The following is a 23,301-nucleotide window of genomic DNA, read 5'->3' on the forward strand; positions in this document are numbered from 1 at the left end:
TATGGTATAATGATTCATTCATTTGGCTTGACAAGAGAGTCCCTATTTTGAGATTCTTGGGAGCGAAAATTAAAGATGTGACAAATGCAATCAGGAAACAGAAAAGAAAATGGATGGTAGTATTTGTAGAGACAAAGGATTTAATTAGTGATAAACACAGTATGAAAGGATTCCTGGAAGAAGCAAGAAAGAACAGTGAAAGAGTAAAATTATTAGTATGTTGATGAAATATGATAGTACTAGTTAAGAAGGATGGTATGATAGCAAATGATCCAATATGCAGGCTGTGTAGAAGATACGGTTGTGAATTTTTGGATGTGTGGATTGAGTTTGATGATAGAAAAAACCTGTTACAGGAAAGGCATGCATTTGAATGAACCTGGAGAAATTATTTACTGGGAGTGAGACCTAATTTACTGAGGCGAGACCTGGGATGCAGAACATTAGGGAACCTAGATCATCATGGGAGGAACAGTGAAAATGTGTAAGTTCAGCTAAAGCATACAAATATGATAATGATATAAATATCACAAACATGGTTATGAACCTGATGAAGGGATGGACCAATATGCCGTAGTTCAGACTTTTTTTGAGTATGTGTGTCAGTGAGGGAGGGGAGACTTAAAAGAGAAAGCTGCAGAAATGGGCTAAGCAGACTGCAGATATAAGTATACAAACTTATATATAAACTGTGTGTGTGTGTGTGTGTGTGTGTGTGTGTGTGTGTGTGTGTGTGTGTGTGTGTATATATAAACTTATGAAAGTATATAGACTTATATCTATATAGAAATTCCAAGAGAACTGTGAACAAATGGGTTGAGTTGTTGCATTGGTGAATATGCTGCGGCTTAAGATTGTTAGCATTAGTGAAACTTGGCTCCCAGAGTAAAATGTAGTAATTGGAATTGAGTGTGAAGGGTACACTATTTTTAGAAAGGACAGAAGAGATAAGACAGGAGGGGAAGAGGAGGTACTATTAATTATATTAATTAATGATTTAAGTCCAGTTAGGCAGAAACTCATGAAAGAAATAATAGTGATAATATAGAACTGAGTTTGAGGCTATCTGGTGTAAAATGGATGTTAATGGAATGAAATATATGGTGGGATGTTGATTGACTAGCACAGAAAATTCCTGATAAGAATGAAAAATTTATTGAGCTATTGCGAGACAACTTTCTCAAGCAGCGCATGAAAGAAGCAAATCAAGGCCAAAGAATGTTAGATTTGATCACAGTGTCAGAAAGGAATCTAAGTTAAGGATGACTGTTTTGCTATTAGTTGGTGATAAGTGATCATGCCATACTGACTTAGGAAGTAGCTACATATATGTTCCAATTAGGACAGGTTACATGCTGTACAAAGAGATAAATTATGAAAAACTCAGGAAAATATTATGTTTAGTCCTATAGTGTTAAAAGCTTTGAAAAGATGCTTGCATAATGTGTTATCTGGCTGTGTTCCTAGAGTTCAAAGAACAAACAGGGTCATAGTGAAATGGATTAAGCAAGAAATCCATAAGAGAATGATGTGGAGGGAATATTGTAAGAATAGAGTCCATTGAGAAGTGTTTGTGACATACAGTCTTATTCTTTTATTTGTGATTTGGTTGACTGGAATTGAATAAATCTTGTAATAAATAAATGTTGTAATTCCATAAATATGATGATTTTTGCTATAATTTTTATTACCGTAAATTCAAAATTTTTATTTTTAGTGAGAATATCTGAACTTCATAGTTCATGAAGTTTCCAATTTTTATCTTGATTAGCAAAGCTTAATTTGATTGCATTTAAATTCTTTTTTTAAAAAAAAAACAAAAACCTTTTATCCTTATACTAAATTATTACCAATACCTTTTAATATTTTTTCAGTATTCAGAATTTTTGTAGCAACTATGATACTTGTCAAACAAAATCAATCAATAATCAACACTGCAATTGAAATCTTTCACAGAAAGATTTTAATTACATCTTTCTTTAAATTAATTATGATTCAATTACATGGAATATTTAAAAGTGTAAATAATATATATATTTAGAATTACATTAAAAGATTTTAAACTACCATATATTATCGCGTATAATGTGATCCACGTATAATGCGAACTAGAAATTTTGTTTGAAAACTAGCCCTAAAATGCCATGTCCACGTATAATGAGATCTGTTAATCTTCTTCCATAACATTATAAATAATACAATACGATTTAACGAAAGAAATATTTATTTTAAAACAAAATGTCAAAATACAATACGAATTAATGAAAGAAATATTTATTTTAAAACAAAATGTCAAAATCCTTTAAATTCTTCATCTTTTGAGTCATCAAACATTTCATTTATAAATTCATCTGTAGGGATTGCATCATCAGTGTAGCAGTTGTCGTCTTCATGCTCTCCATTTTGTTGTGCATCATCCTCGCTTTAGTATATATGACGTGATCTTCGGATCCATCCATTGAATTACTTATTCCACATTTAAGAAATGAGCGTTGAATCATTTCAGATGGTATCGAATCCCATGCTTCTTTAACCCAGCTGGTGACTAGGGTGATCTCAGGCTTCTGAAAATTCCCACCCTTTGTCATCTTCACCAAACCAGATGACATCCATTCTCTCCATTTTTCACGTAAGTGATCTTTAAATGGCTTATTCAAGCTGACATCAAGTGGCTGCAAAACGGAAGTTAGACCACTCGGTATGACTGCTAGGTCTGTACGTAGCTCACGTGCTTTCTCTTTGCTTGCCTCTGTTAAATGCACCCGGAACATATCTCAGACTAGCATGCTTTGTTGACGTAACAAGCTACCTGGACGTATGTTCCATACTTGATCCAGCCACAATTGTACACCTTCTTCATCCATCCAACCTTTCTGATTGGCACGAACAATTACACCTGGTGGAAATTTCATATGCTTCGGAATTTTCTTCCTTTTAAATATCACTATCGGCTTTAATTTGGTTCCATCTGCCATGCATGCTAGAACAATGGTAAAATGCGTTTTTTCATGTCCTGTTGTTTTTATGAAGACACCCTTTTCACCAACTGAGTTTACTGTTCGATTCCCAGGCATATCAAAGTACATGGGCGTCTCATCTATATTGCCAATTTGGGAAAGCTCATATCCGTGACACTCCCGTAATTTTATGATAAATTTATGGAAGGACTGCACTTTTTCTTCAAGCTGCTTTGGTAACTTCTGCGCAATTTTTGTTCGGTGTCATAATGGTAATGCTTTGCATTCCATAAATCTGTTGCACCACCCAGGCGAAGCAAGAAAAGATGAAATACCTGGTGTGTCCTTGAATTTACCATTCTTGAGTTGTAGAGCTCAAAAACGAATTGCATTTCTTGTTACTATAATGCCATCTTGTCGTTGCATCAAAATCCATTCATTTAGCTCTTCTTCGAGTTCTGGAAAGAATGCTACATCTCCACGACGGGCACGTTTCGTTTTGGGGATTTCTTGAAGACTGTCTTTTTGCTTACGCCAAAGTCTAATATTACTGTCTGCTACACCAAATTCTCTCATAGCAACACTGTTATATTATGTTCTTCTGCAAACTGCACGACACGCAATTTAAATCCTGCTTCAAAAGATGAACGTTTACATTTCTGTTAGCTCATTTTCAGGCTAGGTTTGTTTAACGAATAATATTTAAAATGAGCTGTGGTTAAACCGATATACCTAACTGTGCTCTATCATTCGGCGACAGAGCGCGCATCGTATCTGTGCATAAAGCCAATAATGTAAGTAGCTTTATGCACAGATACGATGTGCGTTCGGTCGCCAAATGCGAGTGGGTCAAGTAGATTTGGTTGCATAGGCATTAGGTAGTATATATTGTGTGTGCAAGTCTAATAAGATATATTTTTTTTAGGATCCGCATATAATGCGAACCCCTAACTTTAAGTAGTATTTTTTACCAGAAATTGTTCGCATTATACGCGATAATATACGGCATTTAGAAAATTTAATATTAAATATAAAGTATCATAGAAGTTGCATAATTATTTATAATCCATCGATATAAGTTAGTCATTTATTTATATAATATGACTTACGAAGATGCCAGTTTATTATTACCAAGATTTTATTAATATTAATATTTATTGTATACATGTGAAATTCGTTTATATGTTTGGGAAGAAACACAATAAATAAATTGTGCATCAAAAAGGGTGTACCAAATTGTGTACCAAATATCGTAGAACAGTAAAAGAAATTCCAAAAAATGGTAATTAAATTGATAGTTTAGTTACTATCAGTTTAATATTTGGCTAGTACTTGTAAAGCAGTATACTGTATACAAGTGTATATACCTAATTATATGGTTAAAGTAGTTGTCGCAGTTGGTAAGAATATATTATTCAATTAATTATTATTCTTATTTTACTGCTACTTGTTTATTTTAACAAAACCAAGATACTACTGTTTCTATTTTTGTATTTTTTAAGCTTTTAATGTAATTATTTATTTTATTTATATGTTTATTTTGGATTTAATAAATATTTATTTTGCTTTTGATAGATTAATACACATAATGATGCCAAGAAAATTTGAATCTGGAGCTAGTAGAAGAAAACGACTTAGAGAAAATGAAAAACAGCTGAATAGTCAAAAAGGGGCAATTTTGTCTTTTTGCCTTCTGAAAATGAAGAATTTCGTAGAACTGAAGTTGTACTTCACAGCTCTCAGAATGAAAACGAAACATTGGGATCATTATCAGGAGGAGATGAAAGTGAAAATGAAGAACATCAAAATGATGTGGAAAACATAGAAGGAGAGAGAGAGAGAGAGAGAAGTAAATGATACAAATCAAGAGGATTCTGAAGAAAATTATCAATCAGAGTCTGTACTTATCAGCAAGCAAGCTATCTCTTATCCTACCGATATAGCAGCGTGGCCACTTACTATTAATGAACAGTTTATCGAGCATATTTTAATAAATATGCACCAGAATGTTGGTAAAATCGAAAATTTAAAAAAAAGAATACATAGAATGCAATAGAATATATGTCAGAAATGTAAATATATCACATTTTTACTGTAAAAAGGCGAATGGAATAAAAAGGAGAAATGAGAGTGGCCAATTTTTTAGAAACCAGCAAAGCAATTTACTGCTTTGTTTGTAAATTGTTTTCTAAGTCAAATAATAGCTTAATGAAGGGTTTTAATGACTGGGGGAAATATAACACGAACCTTATGTGATCACGAGCATTCTACTGAGCATATATGAGCGATGTGCACATATCGCAAAAAGAAAATAAAGTTCTGTAAATAGTCGAATTGATCAAACAAATACATTCTGAAGAAAATTATTGGAGAGAGGTTTTAAAAAGAATAATAGCTACCATTAAGTTACTGAGTAAACTAGGGCTAGCATTTAGAGGAAATACAAATGATATTTTTTCTGATTCTTGCGGAAATTATTTATCGTGTTTACATTATTTAAGTGAATTTGATGATTTTTTAAAACATCACATGAAAATGTATGCCAACTGTGGTTCTGGCAGATCAAATTATCTCTCTTACCATAATTGTGATGAATTCATAGTGTTAATAGCTAAAAAAACAAGAGAAATATTAATATCAGAAATTAAGGAAGCTGCTTATTTTGCAATAATAATCGATTCAATGCCAGACATTGCCCATAATGACCAACTAGCTATGATATTTAGGTATGTTGCCGCAAATTCTGACATTAGAGAAACATTTATCGGATTCATCAGAATTACATAACATAATTCCTTATTAAAAAAATTAAAAGAATTATCTTTGGATATAAAAATGTGCAGAGGGAAAAGCTATGATAATGCTGCCAATATGAAAAGTATCTATACAGGTTTACAAGCTAGGCTGAAAAAACGTAGTCCCTCTGCACATTATATACCGTGCTCATTCCTTAAATTTAATTGACAACTATGCTGTGGAATCTTGTCTGGAAGCAGTGTAATATTTTTGTTTTATTCAAAATGTATATAATTACTTTTCATCTTCAACAAGAAGATGGGGTATACTCCATAAACATTTAGAAAAAAAAATCTTTAACAGTTAAAAGACTAAGTGAAACGAGGTCCGCAAGAGCTGATGCTATATTGGCTTTGAAACGTGGATATAAACAAATTAAAGACGCATTACTTGAACTATTCATTTCTCCTCATGAAAAACCTATTTCTAAATTAGAGAGCTCATCATTGGCTGAACATTTTGACAAACCAGAAACAGCAATTTTAACAGTGTGACAAAATTTTACAACAAATAAACGCTAATTCGTTAGTAAATCTCTACAAGATCCCGATATGGATTGGTTTTAGCTAATAATTTGTTGCACTCTTTAGTTGGTTTTATTTTAGATATAAGAAATAGTTTTGCTGCTGTAAATGAAGACGGGAATTTATTAACAGATGACACAAAATTTAAAGATGAAAAGGAAAGAGTTAAAAAATGAAAAAAAAATGAGTGACAAAGTTTCACAATCTAACAATGAGATTATATTACATGGGAAAGAAAATTTTGCTGTGAACACTTTTAATGTCATTTGCAATAAGCTAATTTTGGAAATTAATGAAAGAACAAAAAGCTATTTCAACATATTAGATATGTTTGACATTTTTTTTGAAGGAAGATATAGATCAAGACAAGACTAGTATTGATAAAATTTTACAAACTTATGGGACTGATACTGATCCAGAAAAATTTACTGATGAAGTTAAGCAATTTTTAATAATGAAAAAGGAAGAAAATTCTTCAATTAAAAATATGTATAAATTTGTCTACTTTTCCGAACGTAGAAAGAATTTTAAAAATATTTTTTTGACGATGCCTATTTCAAATGGAAGTGCTGAACGCTATTTTTCAGTGTTGAAACGAATAAAAAATTATTTAAGAAGCAACTTGCACCAAAATAAAACAAGTGACCTGTCGTTATTATGCATTGAATCAGATGTAATGGACTATCAATTATGGTGACATTATAGATATATTTGCTAAAACCAAAGTCAGAAAAAACAACTCTTAGTTATTAATTTTTTTATTTAAATTTGAACTGATTTATTTTTATACTTTTTTTAAAATGCAAATATATGTATACCAATGTCGTATTGTGTTATTAAAATTAGTTATTATGGAAATGTTGACTTTTATTTTCAATAAACTAAAAAAATGCTTATTTTTGAGGGCCTCATAATGATGTTGTGCCTCAGGCCTCCAAAAGTATAAATGCGGCCCTGGGTAGATATATGTTGTATTCAAAAGAATATATATATATTAACTGCTTGATTGTATTCAGAAGAATAACAGTCAATGAAAGTGTGTTCCTATATTCCTATGATAGAATTTATTTTGAATAAGGAGTGTTATCACTTACCTAACATACAAAATCCTGCTGGTATTCCACATTTCAGCAGATATTGAAGACTCAATCTCCTTGTTGCTAATTCAATAAGAATGATAATACCCAGAAGGATGGCAAGTTCAGCTCTGAAAATAGTTACAACTGCTGCTGTAGTAATGATGAGTCCCAGATGATGCTGTTTCAGCCAGAAATGATATGATAACAAAGCTGAAATAATATCAGAGAGAGAGAGAACGATGGAGAGAGAAGAAAGAGAGAGAGAGAGGGAGAAAGAGTATCTAGTTCATATTTCAAGATATTAATAAGGAAAGAGTCAATAATGCATACTTTAATATAAAGAAATTCATTAGAAAAAAAGTATTTTCTTGTAATGAAATTGTCTAGGTGTCTCAGTGGGACTGATGAGATAATTCTCACTCAGCAGTTATGACTTATGCTGCACCAAAATTTAATGTATGCACAAGTAAACAGTCTCTACAAATATGTCATATATCCATTGATGAAGAGTTTATTAAATTTAAATGTATGCACACAAAACACAATGCAACATATAATTCTCTACATTAAAATGCAACAAGATGTCTGCAAGTTTTTTGGTTTCAAATGGTAGTTATTTCATCAAATCCCACCATATTAATTTAAAATGTCTAATAACTGATAATATAACTATCACAATTCTAGAATGAATCATAATTTTCAAATCGCAAAAATTTGAGTTTTAATGGAGACTAATTAATTCTCATGCGGTAACTAACACATTCTTCAATGAGTAGAAAGGCTTATGTGTTGGCAGTTCATGTTAATTTATTTAATGTATTAACTCATAACACAAGAATAATAAGAATAAAATTAATATTTATTTAATTTATTTGCTGATATAATATCCAGCATCTTCAGTGCGTAAAAAAGAGTTCATCACATTATACAAACAGCAACAATTTGGTTAACATTGGAGCCAGTTTAAAAAATTGTAATGGACATCACAAAGAACTAAAGTCTTAATTGGGCCATCTATTGTTGGGTAAAGAGAGAGAGACAGAAAACAAGTATTAATTTGATCTTAAAATAACGGTCTCCCAGATTTTTTTTTTATTTGGAAGGGTTTATAAGGTTATTATAAATCCGGGAGACATATTTTAAGATCAAATTAATACTTGTTTTTTCTCTCTCAATCTCTTTATTCAACAACAGGTGCAAATTAGGACTTTAGTTCCTTGTGTTATCTGTTACACTTTTTAAATTAGTCCCATTGTTAACTAAATTGTTGCTGTTTGTGTAATGTGACAAACTGTTTTTGTGCTGTGAAGATGTTGGATAATAATACTAGTGAAATATCAGCAAATAAGTTAAACGAATATTAATTGTTTTCTTATTATTCTCATATTGTGAATTAATACCATATGTTATGTTGTTATGTTAATGTGTTATGTTAATTAATAAATAAATTAACACATTATTTGATACAAGCAAATTAGCACTAACCTGATTTACTGCATTAGTGTGATAAACTTTTCTCTTATTTTTTTTTTTTTAAGTGTATAGAAGGAGTAATAGTGAAAGAGGTTAAATTAAATGAGTGAAATGATGCATATCTAAGGCAATTGATGGAAAAGCAAGTGACATGTACTAAAGGAAAAGGAAAAAAACAATGAAATGAAAGATAATATAGTGAACAAATAAGAACTATGAATATTGGAGGAAGGAATATAAAAAAAAGTGTAATTTCAATGTAAAACAATGAGCAGGATAACTGAGGCTTCAAGCAAGACAAGGATCATGAAATGTCAGAAGTCAGAAAAGAAATGGAATATAATCTGAAAGAATTGTTAGAGGAGATGAAACAGTCAATGCAGTTAAGAACACAGACAGTGATGATTAACAAGATAGTTAAGGTGCATAAAGAGATGAATCTGCAGTTTGTGGGTGCTGGAATGAGGTTTAACAGGAAAATATAATTGTACAAGAGAAATGGATTGCTCTTGAATGGACGTGATGTCAATATGAGTGAGTATGGAATAAAGAGCGAGAAATCTAGAAAATAAGGAGATTTTTTTTTCTTTTTTTTATGTGTGGTTCCATCAAGCTGCCATCAAGTCCCTGTATGAATGCCCAGAGTTTTGTGTCAGGGTAAACAGCACAAAGTCTGAACTTTCACAGTCTCCATTGGCCTCCATCAAAGGTGTGTTCTGTCACCCCTCCTTTTCATAATATTTATGGACTGGATTGACAGGCACAGCCGAAGCAGTGAGTGTGTCACAACTGGAAGATGTAGCATTGGATGTCTGCTTTTTGCAGATGACCTAGTTCTGCTTAGCTCTTCCATAGATGACCTCCAGCAGACCCTGAATAGGTTTGTAGCTGTTTGTGCAGAAGCTGGAATGAAGATCAGCGTGGCCAAAACTGAAACATTTGTGGTCTCAAGACAACCATCACAGTGCACTCTACATGTGAGTGGAGTCCCACTGAGGCACAGGTGGAAAAGTTTAAATACCTTGGGTCCATATTCACGAGTGATGGAAAGTGGGACGTAGAGCTAGATACTCGGATTGGCTCAGCAAGAGCAATATTGCGGGAGCTTGGTCGTTCGGTAGTATTGAAGTGGGAGTTAAGCCAGAAGGCAAAGCTGGTTGTCTTCAATACAGTCTATGTCCCCATCCTCACCAATGGTCATGAGAGTTGGGTAATGACTGAAAGAATGCAGACATGAATCCAAGCGGCTGAAATGAGATTCATTTCGAGGGGTTGCGGGGTTGACAAGACTCGACAGAGTCAGAAGCTCTGCAATTCAGGAAACCCGCAATACTCAACTGTTGCTTCTCCATGTTGAGAGATCACAGTTACGTTGGTACGGACACTTGGTCAGAATGCCACAAGAAAGGCTCCCCTGGCAGGCCCTCTTTGCCAAGGATGATGCTTCCTGGTGGGAGGCCACGCGGAAGGCCAAGGACTCGCTGGATAGGTTATAACCAAAACCTTGGGTGGACATGTTTAGGAGTCCCACCAGAACACCTGAGCTTGGTGGCGGAGGATCGCGACCGTTGGAAGTTCCTCTTGCAGCTTCTGCCCCCACAACCCAATTAGGAAAGTGGGCCTTGAAGATGTATGTATGTAGGTATGTATGTGTGGTTCCCACCCACAAAAGGTTATTATAAACCTATAGTACATTTTGTACCATGGGTGGTCTAAGAATTTTTTTTTTTTGTAATTTTTTAAAATTTATTTTTACATAATCCAGAAACCCTGCTCTAAAGACCAAACATGGAACTTTTTTCGAGCCACTTCAGGTCTCCAGTAAGCAGGGAGGTGGTCTCACACCAGGCAATGAAATTCATCTTCCATCATGGATGAGAAGGTTATGAAAGGCTAAATATTACCGAACTGAGAAAAGGGGAATTTGAAGGTGAAGTGCAAATTATGGAAGAAGAAAAATAAGAAAACAAAAAACCAGAATGGGAAGAGAAGTGTGAAGAACCTGGAGACTAGGATGATTGCAGGAAAGAGAATTGGTTATATATGATGGGAGGATAGACATGTTGTGAAAGGATGAACAGGTTGCTTCCAGGTCTGAAAATTGGTCCATTCATAAATGCTAGGAATACCAAAGATATGAAGGAAAAGAGTTTACATAGAACACAGACTGTATCAAAGTGCCTAAAAATTTACATAAACAAAACATGACAGACCAAGGATGATGCTTATTTGATTAGTTTTTCCCAGCTAAGACAGGAAACATAGGAAAAGGGTGCTTAAGTGTCAAAGCTGAATAACTTGGAGGAAGCCTCCAAATTGCCTTTTAAGGAATAGAGAACTGACCAGGGCTTCTGACCTAAAAAATCCTCACCTTCTCGTAGTGCACCAATTAATAGGTTTGTTCACCTGGAGGATACTGAACAAACAAGAAAGGGACAAAAGTTTGGGATTTAGTCAACCAAATTGTATTTTTATTGGCTTAAACCAAAATCCAAAATAATGATACAACATGACAGAATGTTATTCCTGCTGGGCATCATCCAGTTAAACAAGGCCCATATTGTTTTTGTCAGGGAAAATAGTGAAAATCAGCTGCTGGAGCAAATCCCAACTCAGAGTTCGAGACTGGCACCACCAACATATGAAGCATCAATGGAAAGAAATGAAACTAAATAAGCAGAAGAATTGAATAAGTAACAGATCAACATGATAGGCATTACCAAAATAAAGAAGACAAAAACAGATGAGATTTTTATGAGCAAAAAATACAAATGTTATATTCAGGTAATGACAACAAAAGGAGTAGTTATTCAACACTAAATACGCAGATGATCGCATGTGTTTGTACTGTTGTTCTTGTACTGTTGGTATGCAGGCTCTCAACAGTACAAATAGTAGGTTCTACTCAGTACATTACTGCCAACAGAGAACTGAAATGCAATTAAATATTCCTTGTGGTTTCCTGTTAGATAACTGTGTATTTAAAAAAAAAAAAAAAAAAAAAAAAAAAAAAAAAAAAAAAAACATTTATTCTATCCTTCTCGACAATGAGAAACAGTATTGAAGATATTTTGTGTACACCTTTTTTACACCAAGAATTATTATTATTATTCAGGCCTCCATGCAGTCAAAAGACTCATCGTGGGAGGTCGTTCCTAGGAAACACAAAGTCTATCATACCACTCCTTGACCGTTCTCACTCTCACCACTCTATCAGGCAATGCATTCCACGGTTCAACCACCCTCCATGCAAAGAAACCACTCCTCGCCCTCTTGCTCACAGTTTCCTTTCATAACTTTCAGGGATGGCTACTTGTCATCACTCCTTCCCGCTGTTCAACAAAGCGAAAGAACTTCCCAGTGTCAACCCTGTAACTGCTTCTCAACAGTTTGAAAGTCTCAATTATATCACCTCTCCTTCTTCTATCTACCAAACTCTGCAGTCCACATTCCCTCAGCCAATCCTCATAACTAACATTGTACAGTCCTGCAACCATCTTTGTTATCCGCCTTTGTATCCTTTCCACAATTAATTTATTCCCTTCAAATCCTGGGGACCAAATTTGAGAACAATAGTCTAAGTGTGGTCTGATCAGGGTCTTATACAACAGAATGATAACTCTTATCTCTGCAGGTCAGCGTTCTTCTCAGTATTGCAGCAATCCTCTGTGTTACCTTCACCACCTTTGCAATATGTTCCCTGAATTTCAGGTTTCCATCAATCATCAACCCCAAATCTCTTGTCTCCCCTACTTCCTCCTGTACGACTCCTCCAACAGAGTATGAAGTGTCCCATTGATATGTCCCAAACCTCAAGACCTTAAAATGAGGGAATATGAAGGCAAGTTAAAAATTGTTAAAGCTGGCAGACAAATTTAATGATTTTTTAATCATTTTGCCTTATCACAGCACACCCTTGTCAATACTCACCATCATCACTGGTTACTAGGTGGGATTCTTGTACAAGCTGGCAACTAAACTGAAACAAATGGGATTGGACAACAGACTATTGAGTTGGATAGGTGACTGGTTGTCAGATAGGTATCAGCAAGTTATATATGGGTTGGTGGTGGTGGTGGGGGGGGAAGACAAGCACAGAACAGATAGGAGAGGAAGGAATAGTACTAATGAAATCTGATGATTCAAATCAAGTTAAGATAGAAAGGCATGAAAGCAATAATAATGAGTTTGAAGTGAAAGCTAACTGGATGGAACCTATATGGTGGAGCGTTGTATAGACCTGATGGTTCAGCTGCTGGGGATGATGAAATGCAGTGTCAAATTGCCCTGATGTGTGTAATCATTATGGGTAACTTAAATTATTTGATCATTTATTGGGTAGCAGATAAAACTCAAACTTATTAAGAACATGGCTGTTCTGCTCTAGTTTGTGACAGTGATCATGCCATACTGACCTGAGAAGTAGCAAACTATATCAATGTTCTAATTAGAAGTAGTTGCATACTGAAATACAAAGCTGAAAATTATGACAAACTCAGGAGAATACTATCTTTGGTTTCATGATATCAGTTATTGAATGAGAAAGATATCAGCAATGTATGGGAAGCTTTGAAAAAGTGCTTAAACGAGGCAGTATCTGAAGTGTCCTAGAGTTCAGAGTCCTGAAGTGTCAAAGAACAAATAGGATGGGAATGAAACAGATGAGCAGCCTTATTAAACAAGAGATCCACTAGAAGAAGATGATGTGGAAGGAATATTGTGAGATAAGGAGTGAGAGGAGTTATGAAATATATAAAGTACAGGCCAGAAAAGTTACGAGTATTGTGAAGAAAGCTAAATCGGAGTGTGAAAAGAAATTGGTCATGCAAGCTAAGGCAATCCAAAAGAATTTTATTGTTATGCTGCAAGTAAAAGAAAGAATGAACGAATGTAAAAGAATAACTTTATTGAATGCAGATGTTACCCGAGTCTTAGAAGCTAAGGAGATTGTTCAGTTAATGAGTGCTCACTTTGCTAAGATATATCAACCAGGTGTATGTAACATGGTGCACAGTGCTATTGCTACATTGGATGAAGAGTTACAGGTTCATGAAAATGAGGTTGAAGAGCTCTTGCATAACCTGAATAAGAATTTGTCTATAAGGACAGATGGAATATCAGTCTGTTTGCTAAAGGAAAGTTCAGCCGAATTGATTAGGCCTTTCACATGTTTGTATAACTTGAGTCTCAACTCAGGAATGATACCACAGGAATAGAAGGGATGTATGATAGTTCCATTGTACAAGGGTGGTGCAAAAACTGATGTGTCTAACTACCGACCTATCAGTATTTCTGGTGTGGTAGTGAAGATTTTAGAGAAGTTGGTATAAGAACTCGGATACAGAAATGGATAGACAAGCAAGCTATACTCTGCAAGGAGCAGCATGGGTTTACTAAAGGAAGGTCATGTTTTAGCAATTTGCTCATATTTTACAGCTGAGTTGGATCAAGTTGGATCAATGTTACAGCTGAGTTGGATCAAGAGAATGGATACACTATGATAACGTTGGATCTTTCTATGGCATTTGATAGGATACCACATAATTAGGGATCTTATGGTGGATAAGAGTTTGTAGTTCAAAAGTCACAGAATAAAATTTGCAAATACAATTTGAGCAAACAATTTTAATGTTGAAATAAGCATGGACATGTAAGGATAGGGAAATGATTTTTCCTCTTTACAACATCTTGATACAACCACACTTGGATTACTGCACAGATTTGGTCTCCTGAGAGATAAAAAAGCTATGAAAATGCAAAGAAGAGTTACAAAGACGAGACTGGGATTATGGAATGTAGTTTATGCAAAATTGAGCTGCAGACTGGTAAGTAGATGAAAGAGAGGATAATATGATTAAATCCATAAACTTCTGAATGGGAATTATAGCATATCAAATTTTCATTATATGGAAGATGGGGAGAGGACAGGAGGGAGTGGCATTCATGGAAGTTAAGTTTGTAAGAAAGGGGCAAGAGCTAGATTTTCATTCATAGGAAGTGAGTTAAACTGTTTGCCTGGTGGTAGTGGTGATTGCATCTAGTAGCATTAATGCGTTTAAGAGAAAGTTTCATTAAGGAAATACCACGAGTAGACATATTACTTACTAATATAATAACGGAATTTAACTCACGTAAATTATTCTTTATTCGTAGAATTTTTGCCTGAGTATCACAGGCACAAAGGCTAATTAAACAATAACTGTTATATTCACAAAGCGCCACCTAAGTAGCTAAGGTTAAAATTTCCTAAATTTATTTTAAAATAAAAAATAAATAAAATATTTAAAAAATAAAATTTATTTATGTTTTTTTTTAATATATATATATATGTGTGTATACAATTACAAGTTAGGAAAGATTTGCTGATTTATAGAGTACTATCTCCCACAAGGGGGAAAGACATAGACCATCAGATCTGTTTAGGTTAGGGGAGTGAAGTAATGTTTCACATGTTTCTTTGTAAAGCCGTTTCATTAGGAACCGACTTTTGTGAATGACTTTTGTCTTGTTCCACTGAACTGTATGTCTGGTGTTGGTGGCATGCTCTGCAAGGCCAGACTGTTCAGGTTCAAGGTACTGAATATACAACTTGTGTTCTTCTAACCGGATAAGAGCAGATCTTTCTGTTTGTCCGAAATATGATAACCCACAAGAGCAGGGAATCTGGTAGACACCTGGATAGCTGAGGTGTGGGAGCTTGTCCTTTGGAGATGTGAGGAATGTGGAGATTTTTCTGACGGGTTTTTATTTTATATATGTAGCAGCTCTTCTAGTTGAAGTGAGTAACTTTAGCAGAAATTTTGATATTTTGTAAGTGTTACAACCTATACAGTCTACAACAGATCTTAATGGAATTCCTGGCTTATGCGCTTCTGGAAGACCATATAATCTCGGTGGGCGCCCGAAGGAGGTCTTAGTGTTTTCTTTTTATCTTCATCCCATATCGATATTTTTTCTATAAGAACATTAGGTCTTTTTATTTGACTACCGTTAGGATCCGAAGTGAGGGGACTATAAGTTGAATAGTCGTGCAGTAAAGGTGATATTTTTCTCTCGTATTCCCTTCTGTCTTGAATGACTACAGCCTTCCCTTTGTCAGTTTTCGTAATAATTAGGTTCTTGTTATTTTTTAGCGATTTCAGCACTTTTTGTTCAGCGTACGATGGGTTCGGCAGAGGAGGCTTGGCACTAAAAAGGATTTTTGCACACTCAAATTTTGTCCTGTTGGCTGTTTTTTGGGGTAAGGATTGAATACCTCTATCTATGTTATGTGCAAATATGCTTTGTCCAAACAATATGCCAGATACGGTAAAGTATGGTAAAGTATTAGTTAAGAAGGCAAATTGCATTAACACAATAATAGTCCTAAAGCGCTGTAAGATGGCTCTGGTTATTCCTACCTGCTGTAAACTAAAATAAGTTTTTAAGTCTCAAAGAGCCCATCAGATTTATTTAAAGGCCAGTAGGTCACTGGTAAATTATCAGCTACAAGAAGCAAAGAAATCTCTTACCCTTCTGAAAAAGTAGATATCAAGAACGCTATAGAACCAGTATTAGAGACTGAAAATTTTAACACCATTTTATGCATTTCATCGATGTCATACCAAAAGGTTTTCAATGCTTCCCGTGATAGATTAAAACGCAAGTTTGATTCACTGGTGAGTCACCCCAAATCTAGCAATATTGTCAGTGATACAGATAGAGTAGTGATAAATGTGTCCAGCTGCCTGCTAACAGACAGCGTTCTGTCAAAAGTTCATAATTTTGCCGTTGCTCCGAATAAGATACCCATAATAGATTTTTTCCATAGCATAGATAGAGGTATTCAATCCTTACCCCAAAAAAACAGCCACCAGGACAAGATTTGAGTGTGCAAAAATTCTTTTTAGCACCAAGCCTCCTCGGCCGAACCTATCGTATGCTGAACAAAAAGTGCTGAAATCGCTAAAAAATAACAAGAACCTAATTATTACGAAAGCTGACAAAGGGAAGGCTGTAGTCATTCAAGACAGAAGGGAATACGAGAGAAAAATGTCACTGTTACTGCATGACTATTCGACTTATAGGCCCCTCACTTCGGATCCTAATGGTAGTCAAATAAAAAGCTTAATGCTCTTATAGAAAAAATATCGATATGGGATAAAGATAAAAAGAAAACACTAAAGACCTCCTTCGGGCACCCACCAAGATTATATGGTCTTCCAAAAGCGCATAAGCCAGGAATTCCATTAAGACCTGTTGTAGACTGTATAGGTTGTAACACTTACAAAATATCAAAATTTCTGCTAAAGTTACTCACTTCAACTAGAAGAACTGCTACGTATATAAAAAATTCGGTGGATTTCAGAAATAAAATTTCCAATCTGCATCTAGACGATTCGGAGATTATGATTAGTCTAGATGTTGTTTCGCTATTTACGAATGTTCTGTTGGCAGACAGCACTGAATTACTACACCAAGAATTTCCTCCAGACATAATTAAATTATCTGAATTTGTAATAAAGTCTTATTTTTCCTTCAAAAACCAGTTATACTAACAAATCAAAGGAACAGCAATGGGTAATCCAATATCTCCTGCCATTGCCAACTACTTCATGGAGCACTTCGAACAACGTATCTTTGACAACGTTACACCCAGACCTAACCTGTGGTTCAGATATGTGGACGACATTTTTGCCATGTGGAAGGACACTTCGGAAGAATTACAACAGTTTCTCTCAAAAATAAATGCACTTCATCCAAGGATCCAGTTCGCCCTAGAAGTAGAAGTAAATAAGCAGTTAGTCTTTCTAGACCTCTTAATTCTTCGCCAACCAGATGGTAACTTACAATTCACAGTCTAAAGGAAGGAGACTCATACAGGCCAGTACATCCAGGCTGAACCACATCACCATCCCAGTCAAAAGGCAGGTACCATAAAAACACTAGTTCATAGAGCCCACCCCTTTTGTTCTTCAGAAGAACTATTACAAAAAGAATTACAATATATTAATTCCTCCTTCATATCCAATGGTTGTAAGAATTCCTTCATAAAAAGAGCTTTAAGTAGTCATGCTCCAGCATCCTTCTTCAAATACAGAAGAACCTATCCCCTATGTACAATGCATTAGCGAATGCATAGCTAAAGTGTTAAAACAACTAAATATTTGTGTGGCCTTTCGACCCATCAGAAAAATCTTCACATTCCTCATGTCTACAAAGGACAAGCTCCCACATCTCAGCTATCCAGGTGTCTACCAGATTCCCTGTTCTTGTGGGTTATCATATTTCAGACAAACAGGAAGATCTGATCTGATCCAGTTAGAAGAACACAAGTCGTATATCCAGTACCTTAAACCTGAACTGGACTGGACTTACAGAGCATGCCATCAACACCAGACAGAGTTCAGTGGAACAAAACAAAAGTCATTCACAAAAGTCGATTCCTAATGAAACGGCTTTACAAAGAAACATGTGAAACATTACTTAACTCCCCTAACCTAAACAGATATGATGGTCTATGTCTTTCCCCCTTGTGGGAGATAGTACTCTATAAATCAGCAAATCTTTCCTAACTTGTAATTGTATACACATATATTAAAAAATAATAATAAAATAAAATAAAATTATTTTATTTTTTATTTATTTATTTTTTTAAATAAATTTAGAAAATTTGAACTTGAGCTACTTAGGTGGCCCTTTATGAATATAACAGTTATTGTTTAATTAGCCTCTGTACCTGTACTGATGATACCTGTAATACTCAGGCGAAAATTCTAAGAATAAAGAATAATTTACGCGAGTTAATTCCGTTATTATATTAGTAAGTAATTTAAGAGAAAGTATAACAGCTAGTGTGGGTGATGTATGGCCTACCTCAATGAGTCCTTAACTCTCTGAAGGTCTTAAATAATAACAATATGCAATTTTCGCAGATGATGTCAATATGAGAAGAACAGTGAGGAGTCAAGCAAATTTATGGCATTACGGGGGGATTCGAATAGATTGTATAAGTTGGCAAGTGAGTAGAACTTTCAGTTCAATATTACAAAGTGTAAGGTTCTAAAATTCGGTAGGCAACATAAGATGAATTTGATGGGGAAAATTTTGAAGGCTGAGGAGATGTGATCTGGAAGTGGTGGTAGACAAGGACTTGAATTTCAGGAGTCACTAGTCAGGAGTAAGTTGTAGTTGTAAAAGTCATTACATTGGAGTTTGCAATGTTGCAGAGGACCTTAATGTCCAGCAACAGAGTTTATGGTTCTATAAGACCATATAAGTATAAGACCTTCATCAGGCCTTGTGGCTTATTATGTACAAATTTGGAAACAGGTTTTCATGAAGATGATAATACATTAGAAAGGGTCCAAAGAAAATCAACTAAGGTTATAATTGGTCTTAGAATGGGGGGGGGGGGGTGAAGACAGATTAAAAGAATGGAATTTGCAAAGCCTCTGAATAGGCTTCATATGTTGGTTAGGAGTTACTAACATGTTAATGTCAAAGAAAGTTTTCATAGAATGGGAGGTAGATTAAGAGGCCATTCCTGGAAATTGCATAAGGAGGGTATGAGATAAGCAGTGAGGAACAAGCTCTTTGCGTGGAGAGTGGTTTGCAGGTGAAATGAATTGCCTGAGAGATTTGTGAATGCAGACATATTGAATGAGTTTAAAGCACAGTTTAATCAAACTTTGTTTGAGACAGTGTGATTCCTGTGACAAATCCTTGATTCCATGGAGGTCTGGCATTAATAATAATATTCCTTTTTATATATCCATAAAATCTCTTCAGATATTAGCATGCTAACTAACTACAGTTCAAATTGTGTATTAGAATTTTTAATTAATAATTTAGTTAATATTAGTTTTCACTTATACAATTACATTTAACAGATGATCTAAAAGATCCATACATATTCCATAGCATTTTCTTACATTTCTTTGAGAAACTGCTTATTTATTCAACTGTCTCCACTTTATTAAGAAATTTACTTCTGAGAATAAACTTGCATATTAAATTTTGCAAGGCATCCAATCAGTGACACCGATTTGGGGTTATTATTATTATTACACCCATAGAGTCAGCAGACTGATCATGGAGGATTCAATTCAACTGACAACATATTTATTTATCATACTGAATTTTAAAATCCTTAGTACTTATAATATACTACTAAACACAAATTAAAATATTTCCCAAATTGATACCTCTTAACTCTTTTATCATTATCAAATTCCTGATATGTATCCTCAAGGGGTGATGTAAAGGATATTATAATAGTACAATGTGAAAAAGTTCATCATATCCTCAAAGTTATGTTGCAACTCCATCCAAATGCTTCCTAATTATCATTTCTCTCATTAGTATAAAATCCCCTGCCAATATTAAATGATCACTATTCCTCTTCTATGGTTCTTAATGGGTCCTGAAGCACTTATAACCATCCAAGGTATTTCATAACTAGGATTTTAGGATAAGGCAATTGGTTCTGTGCCTATAAGTATATTTGTATGTAAATTGCATGAGTTCTCCTGTTCATTCCAGGACAGTGTTGATACAGACTGAGCTATGACGGATCCAGTGATTACTGTTACATAGGATAATTAACAGTATAATAACTGTAGGTAATTAACATGATCTATCACTAAGATGGATGTTGAAACATGTTGGCAAAGTGATAACAGACGAACTGTACCAGTTGTGCAACATAGCATGGGATGAAAGCAAAATACCAAAAGAATGGACAAGATCAATCCTAATACCCATTCACAAAAAAAACAAAATGGACTTCAAAAATTACAGAACAATGACTCTAACGAGTCAGGTGGGAAAAGTATTTATGATGATATTAATGGAAAGAATAAGGAAACTTATGGAAGAAAATATGGAAGATGAGCAAGCAGGATTTAGAAGAGACAGAAGTACTGTGCACTAAATATTAATGTTAAGAGTAATTGTGATTGTGGATAAAGCTCTATGTAAAAATAAAAACGTTTTGTTGACTTTCAGAAAGCATTCAACAGTATAAATCACAAAGCGACATGGACTGTACTCAAATCTTATGGAGTGGACAGTAACTGATATGTCTATCGCAGAACATCAATGACAATGCAGAAGCTGCTGTGAGAAACTGTGGAGAAATAGGAAGATGGTTGTAGACAACAGGAAACATGAGATCCAATATCCCCAAGCATTTTTATAGTGCTTTTGGAAAAAACAATGGATGTCATAAGATAATAAGGGGAATTTTAATTCAAGGTATAAAAATAAACAACTTACAATTTACAGATGACATGGTCATTATTGAAGAAGATGAAGAGGAACTAGAAAGACTGTGCTGAAGTTAAATGAAGAAGGAAAGAGATACCGGGCTGATAATGAACATCAATAAAACAAAAACAATGATATTCAGAGAGAAGAAGTTGAAAAAGCAAATAAATAAAGAAATAATAAATAAATAAATAAAGGTCAAGAGGAATAGGAATTTCACTTATCTAGGCAGCAACATAATGCATGATTCAGACTGTAACAAAGAGTAAGATCTTGGATAACAAAAACTATAGTTTTTGGAAAAATAAATCAGTGAGCCTTCACATAAAGCTGAACTGTTGGAAACATGCATATTCACAAGTGGTCTCTATGGTTGTGAGACATAGGTAATGGCGAAAGACTCTATGAGACAAATATTGGCCTTCAAAAGAACATATTATAGAAAGTTCTATGAATTGGATGGATACAAAAAGAAACAAATGAAGAACTGTATTGCAAAGTAAATAAACTGCAAAACGAATCTAATGCAGAAAATACTTCAAAGGAAACTCAAGGTTTTTTTGGTAATATCTGCAGAATGGATAACAGTAGAAAGATCAAAATGGACAAGAGTTACTACTGAAAATATTATACAAAGATAAAATAAGTGGAAAAAGAAGAATTGGAATACCAAGAAAGAGATGGCATGAGACCGAAACAGGCCATCTGGCTTAAAATCCATGTTAGGAAGAAGAAGAGTCACCTGCAATGGACAGAGAGAAATGGCAAAGAATGGTGAAACAAGCATTAGACAACAATGGGCACTGGACCCATGGGCAATGATGACGATTACTAATTACTCTGATGTTATTATCTTAAATCTTATTCCTCTAATAGGTTTCTGTATATCTTTAATTATCATGAAGATGTTTAGTAAATTTACCACCAGGTATAACGAGTTGTTTCAATCTCAAAGTCAGAATTACATAAAATCCCGCTCCCATTAATAGTTATATTTATTTTTTGTCCTAATAACTTACCAAATATAAGAGCAAATGTATTGGGCAGAGGACGAGACAAATAATACATGAAATGGAACTGAGATGCAGTAATGAGTACTAGCCAAGTTGTCACAACAGTGCCAAACTCCATCTCTAAAGACTTTCGGAACTTACCAAAGGCAACAATCACCATACTTCCCAAAATAGCTCGAACTGCATTTTAAAAAATAAAAAAATAAATATATTAAAAGCAATTTTCATAGAGTAACATATGCTTTATGTAACCTACCAATTAATTAAATGTTAAATAGTGAAGTTACTCGTATTACTAATACTGTTAAACAAGCTGAAAACAATAATGAAAAACAAGCTTTTTTTTTTTGTACTCTAATTATAAAAGTGATTGAAAATTTTTAACAGTTTTTTGGCTATTCCATAATCTATATTTATATTTGAAATATATGAATTCATATATCCTATAAATTAAAGATGCCAAGAAATTATATTCTTGGTTTAATGCTTTATCCAAGTGTAAGCAAAGGAAGTTTGCACCTGAAGTAATTTCAGGATTATATGAACTTTAAATGACAGACATCAATTAAGTGAGATTAAATCATATTTAAATTTTTATTAAAACATCACAGGCTCATGTTATAATTGCAAATATAGAGGGAGACCACAAACATGCTCTTCTAATTACTAAATTTCTCAGAGTAAATTCTGTTCTATAGTGAGCAGGCTGATAGTTAGATAATCTGGAAACCAGCAAGCTAGAGCCCAAACAAGTCATTTAAGAGCTCCAATACACAGGATGGTGGCATATGAGAAATGATAATCACAAACATCTATGCTGACAACATCCAAACTCAAGCTGTAAGATGAAAACAGACATTACTGCCTGCCAAACGGTGACTTTTTTTTTTTTTTTTTTATGAACAGTATCCATCCTGACAATTCATCCTTCATTTTCTTAATAGCAATTCTAAGCAAGAGTTTATTCCATCTAACATTTGTGAAATTGTACACTACCATCATGGATGGGCAGAAAGGTAAAGAGAGAGATGAAACTTGTTCACACTGGATTTAAAGACCTGAACATAACAGGAAACATAAGTATTTTAAAGAACAGCAATAGAGGGAACTAACTTTTGTGTGTGTGTGTGTGTGTTTTATAAATCTAGAGATGAGTTGAACTCAAATGAGTGATAATATAATTAGTCACTTTATGTTTTAACAGATTCAT

At 34.3% G+C, this 23,301-nt stretch overlaps 1 protein-coding gene across 1 annotated transcript in view; it reads right to left on the minus strand.

Annotated features, from left to right (window-relative positions):
- The window catches only part of Alg12 (Alg12 alpha-1,6-mannosyltransferase), a 192,349-nt gene that overhangs the window by 80,757 nt on the left and 88,291 nt on the right, over window positions 1-23,301 (minus strand). The window contains exons 4-5 of the mRNA XM_090415859.1: window positions 22,098-22,271; window positions 7,372-7,566 (exon numbers count right to left, since the gene is read on the minus strand). Coding sequence (XP_090271985.1) covers window positions 7,372-7,566; window positions 22,098-22,271 — 369 coding nt within the window. The remainder of the gene's footprint in view (window positions 1-7,371; window positions 7,567-22,097; window positions 22,272-23,301) is intronic.

This window comes from Typopeltis vanoorti, chromosome 3 (genome assembly GCF_054136105.1).
Source record: "Typopeltis vanoorti isolate ZY-2024b chromosome 3, IOZ_Tvanoo_1.0, whole genome shotgun sequence".
Lineage (NCBI taxonomy): Eukaryota > Metazoa > Arthropoda > Arachnida > Uropygi > Thelyphonidae > Typopeltis > Typopeltis vanoorti.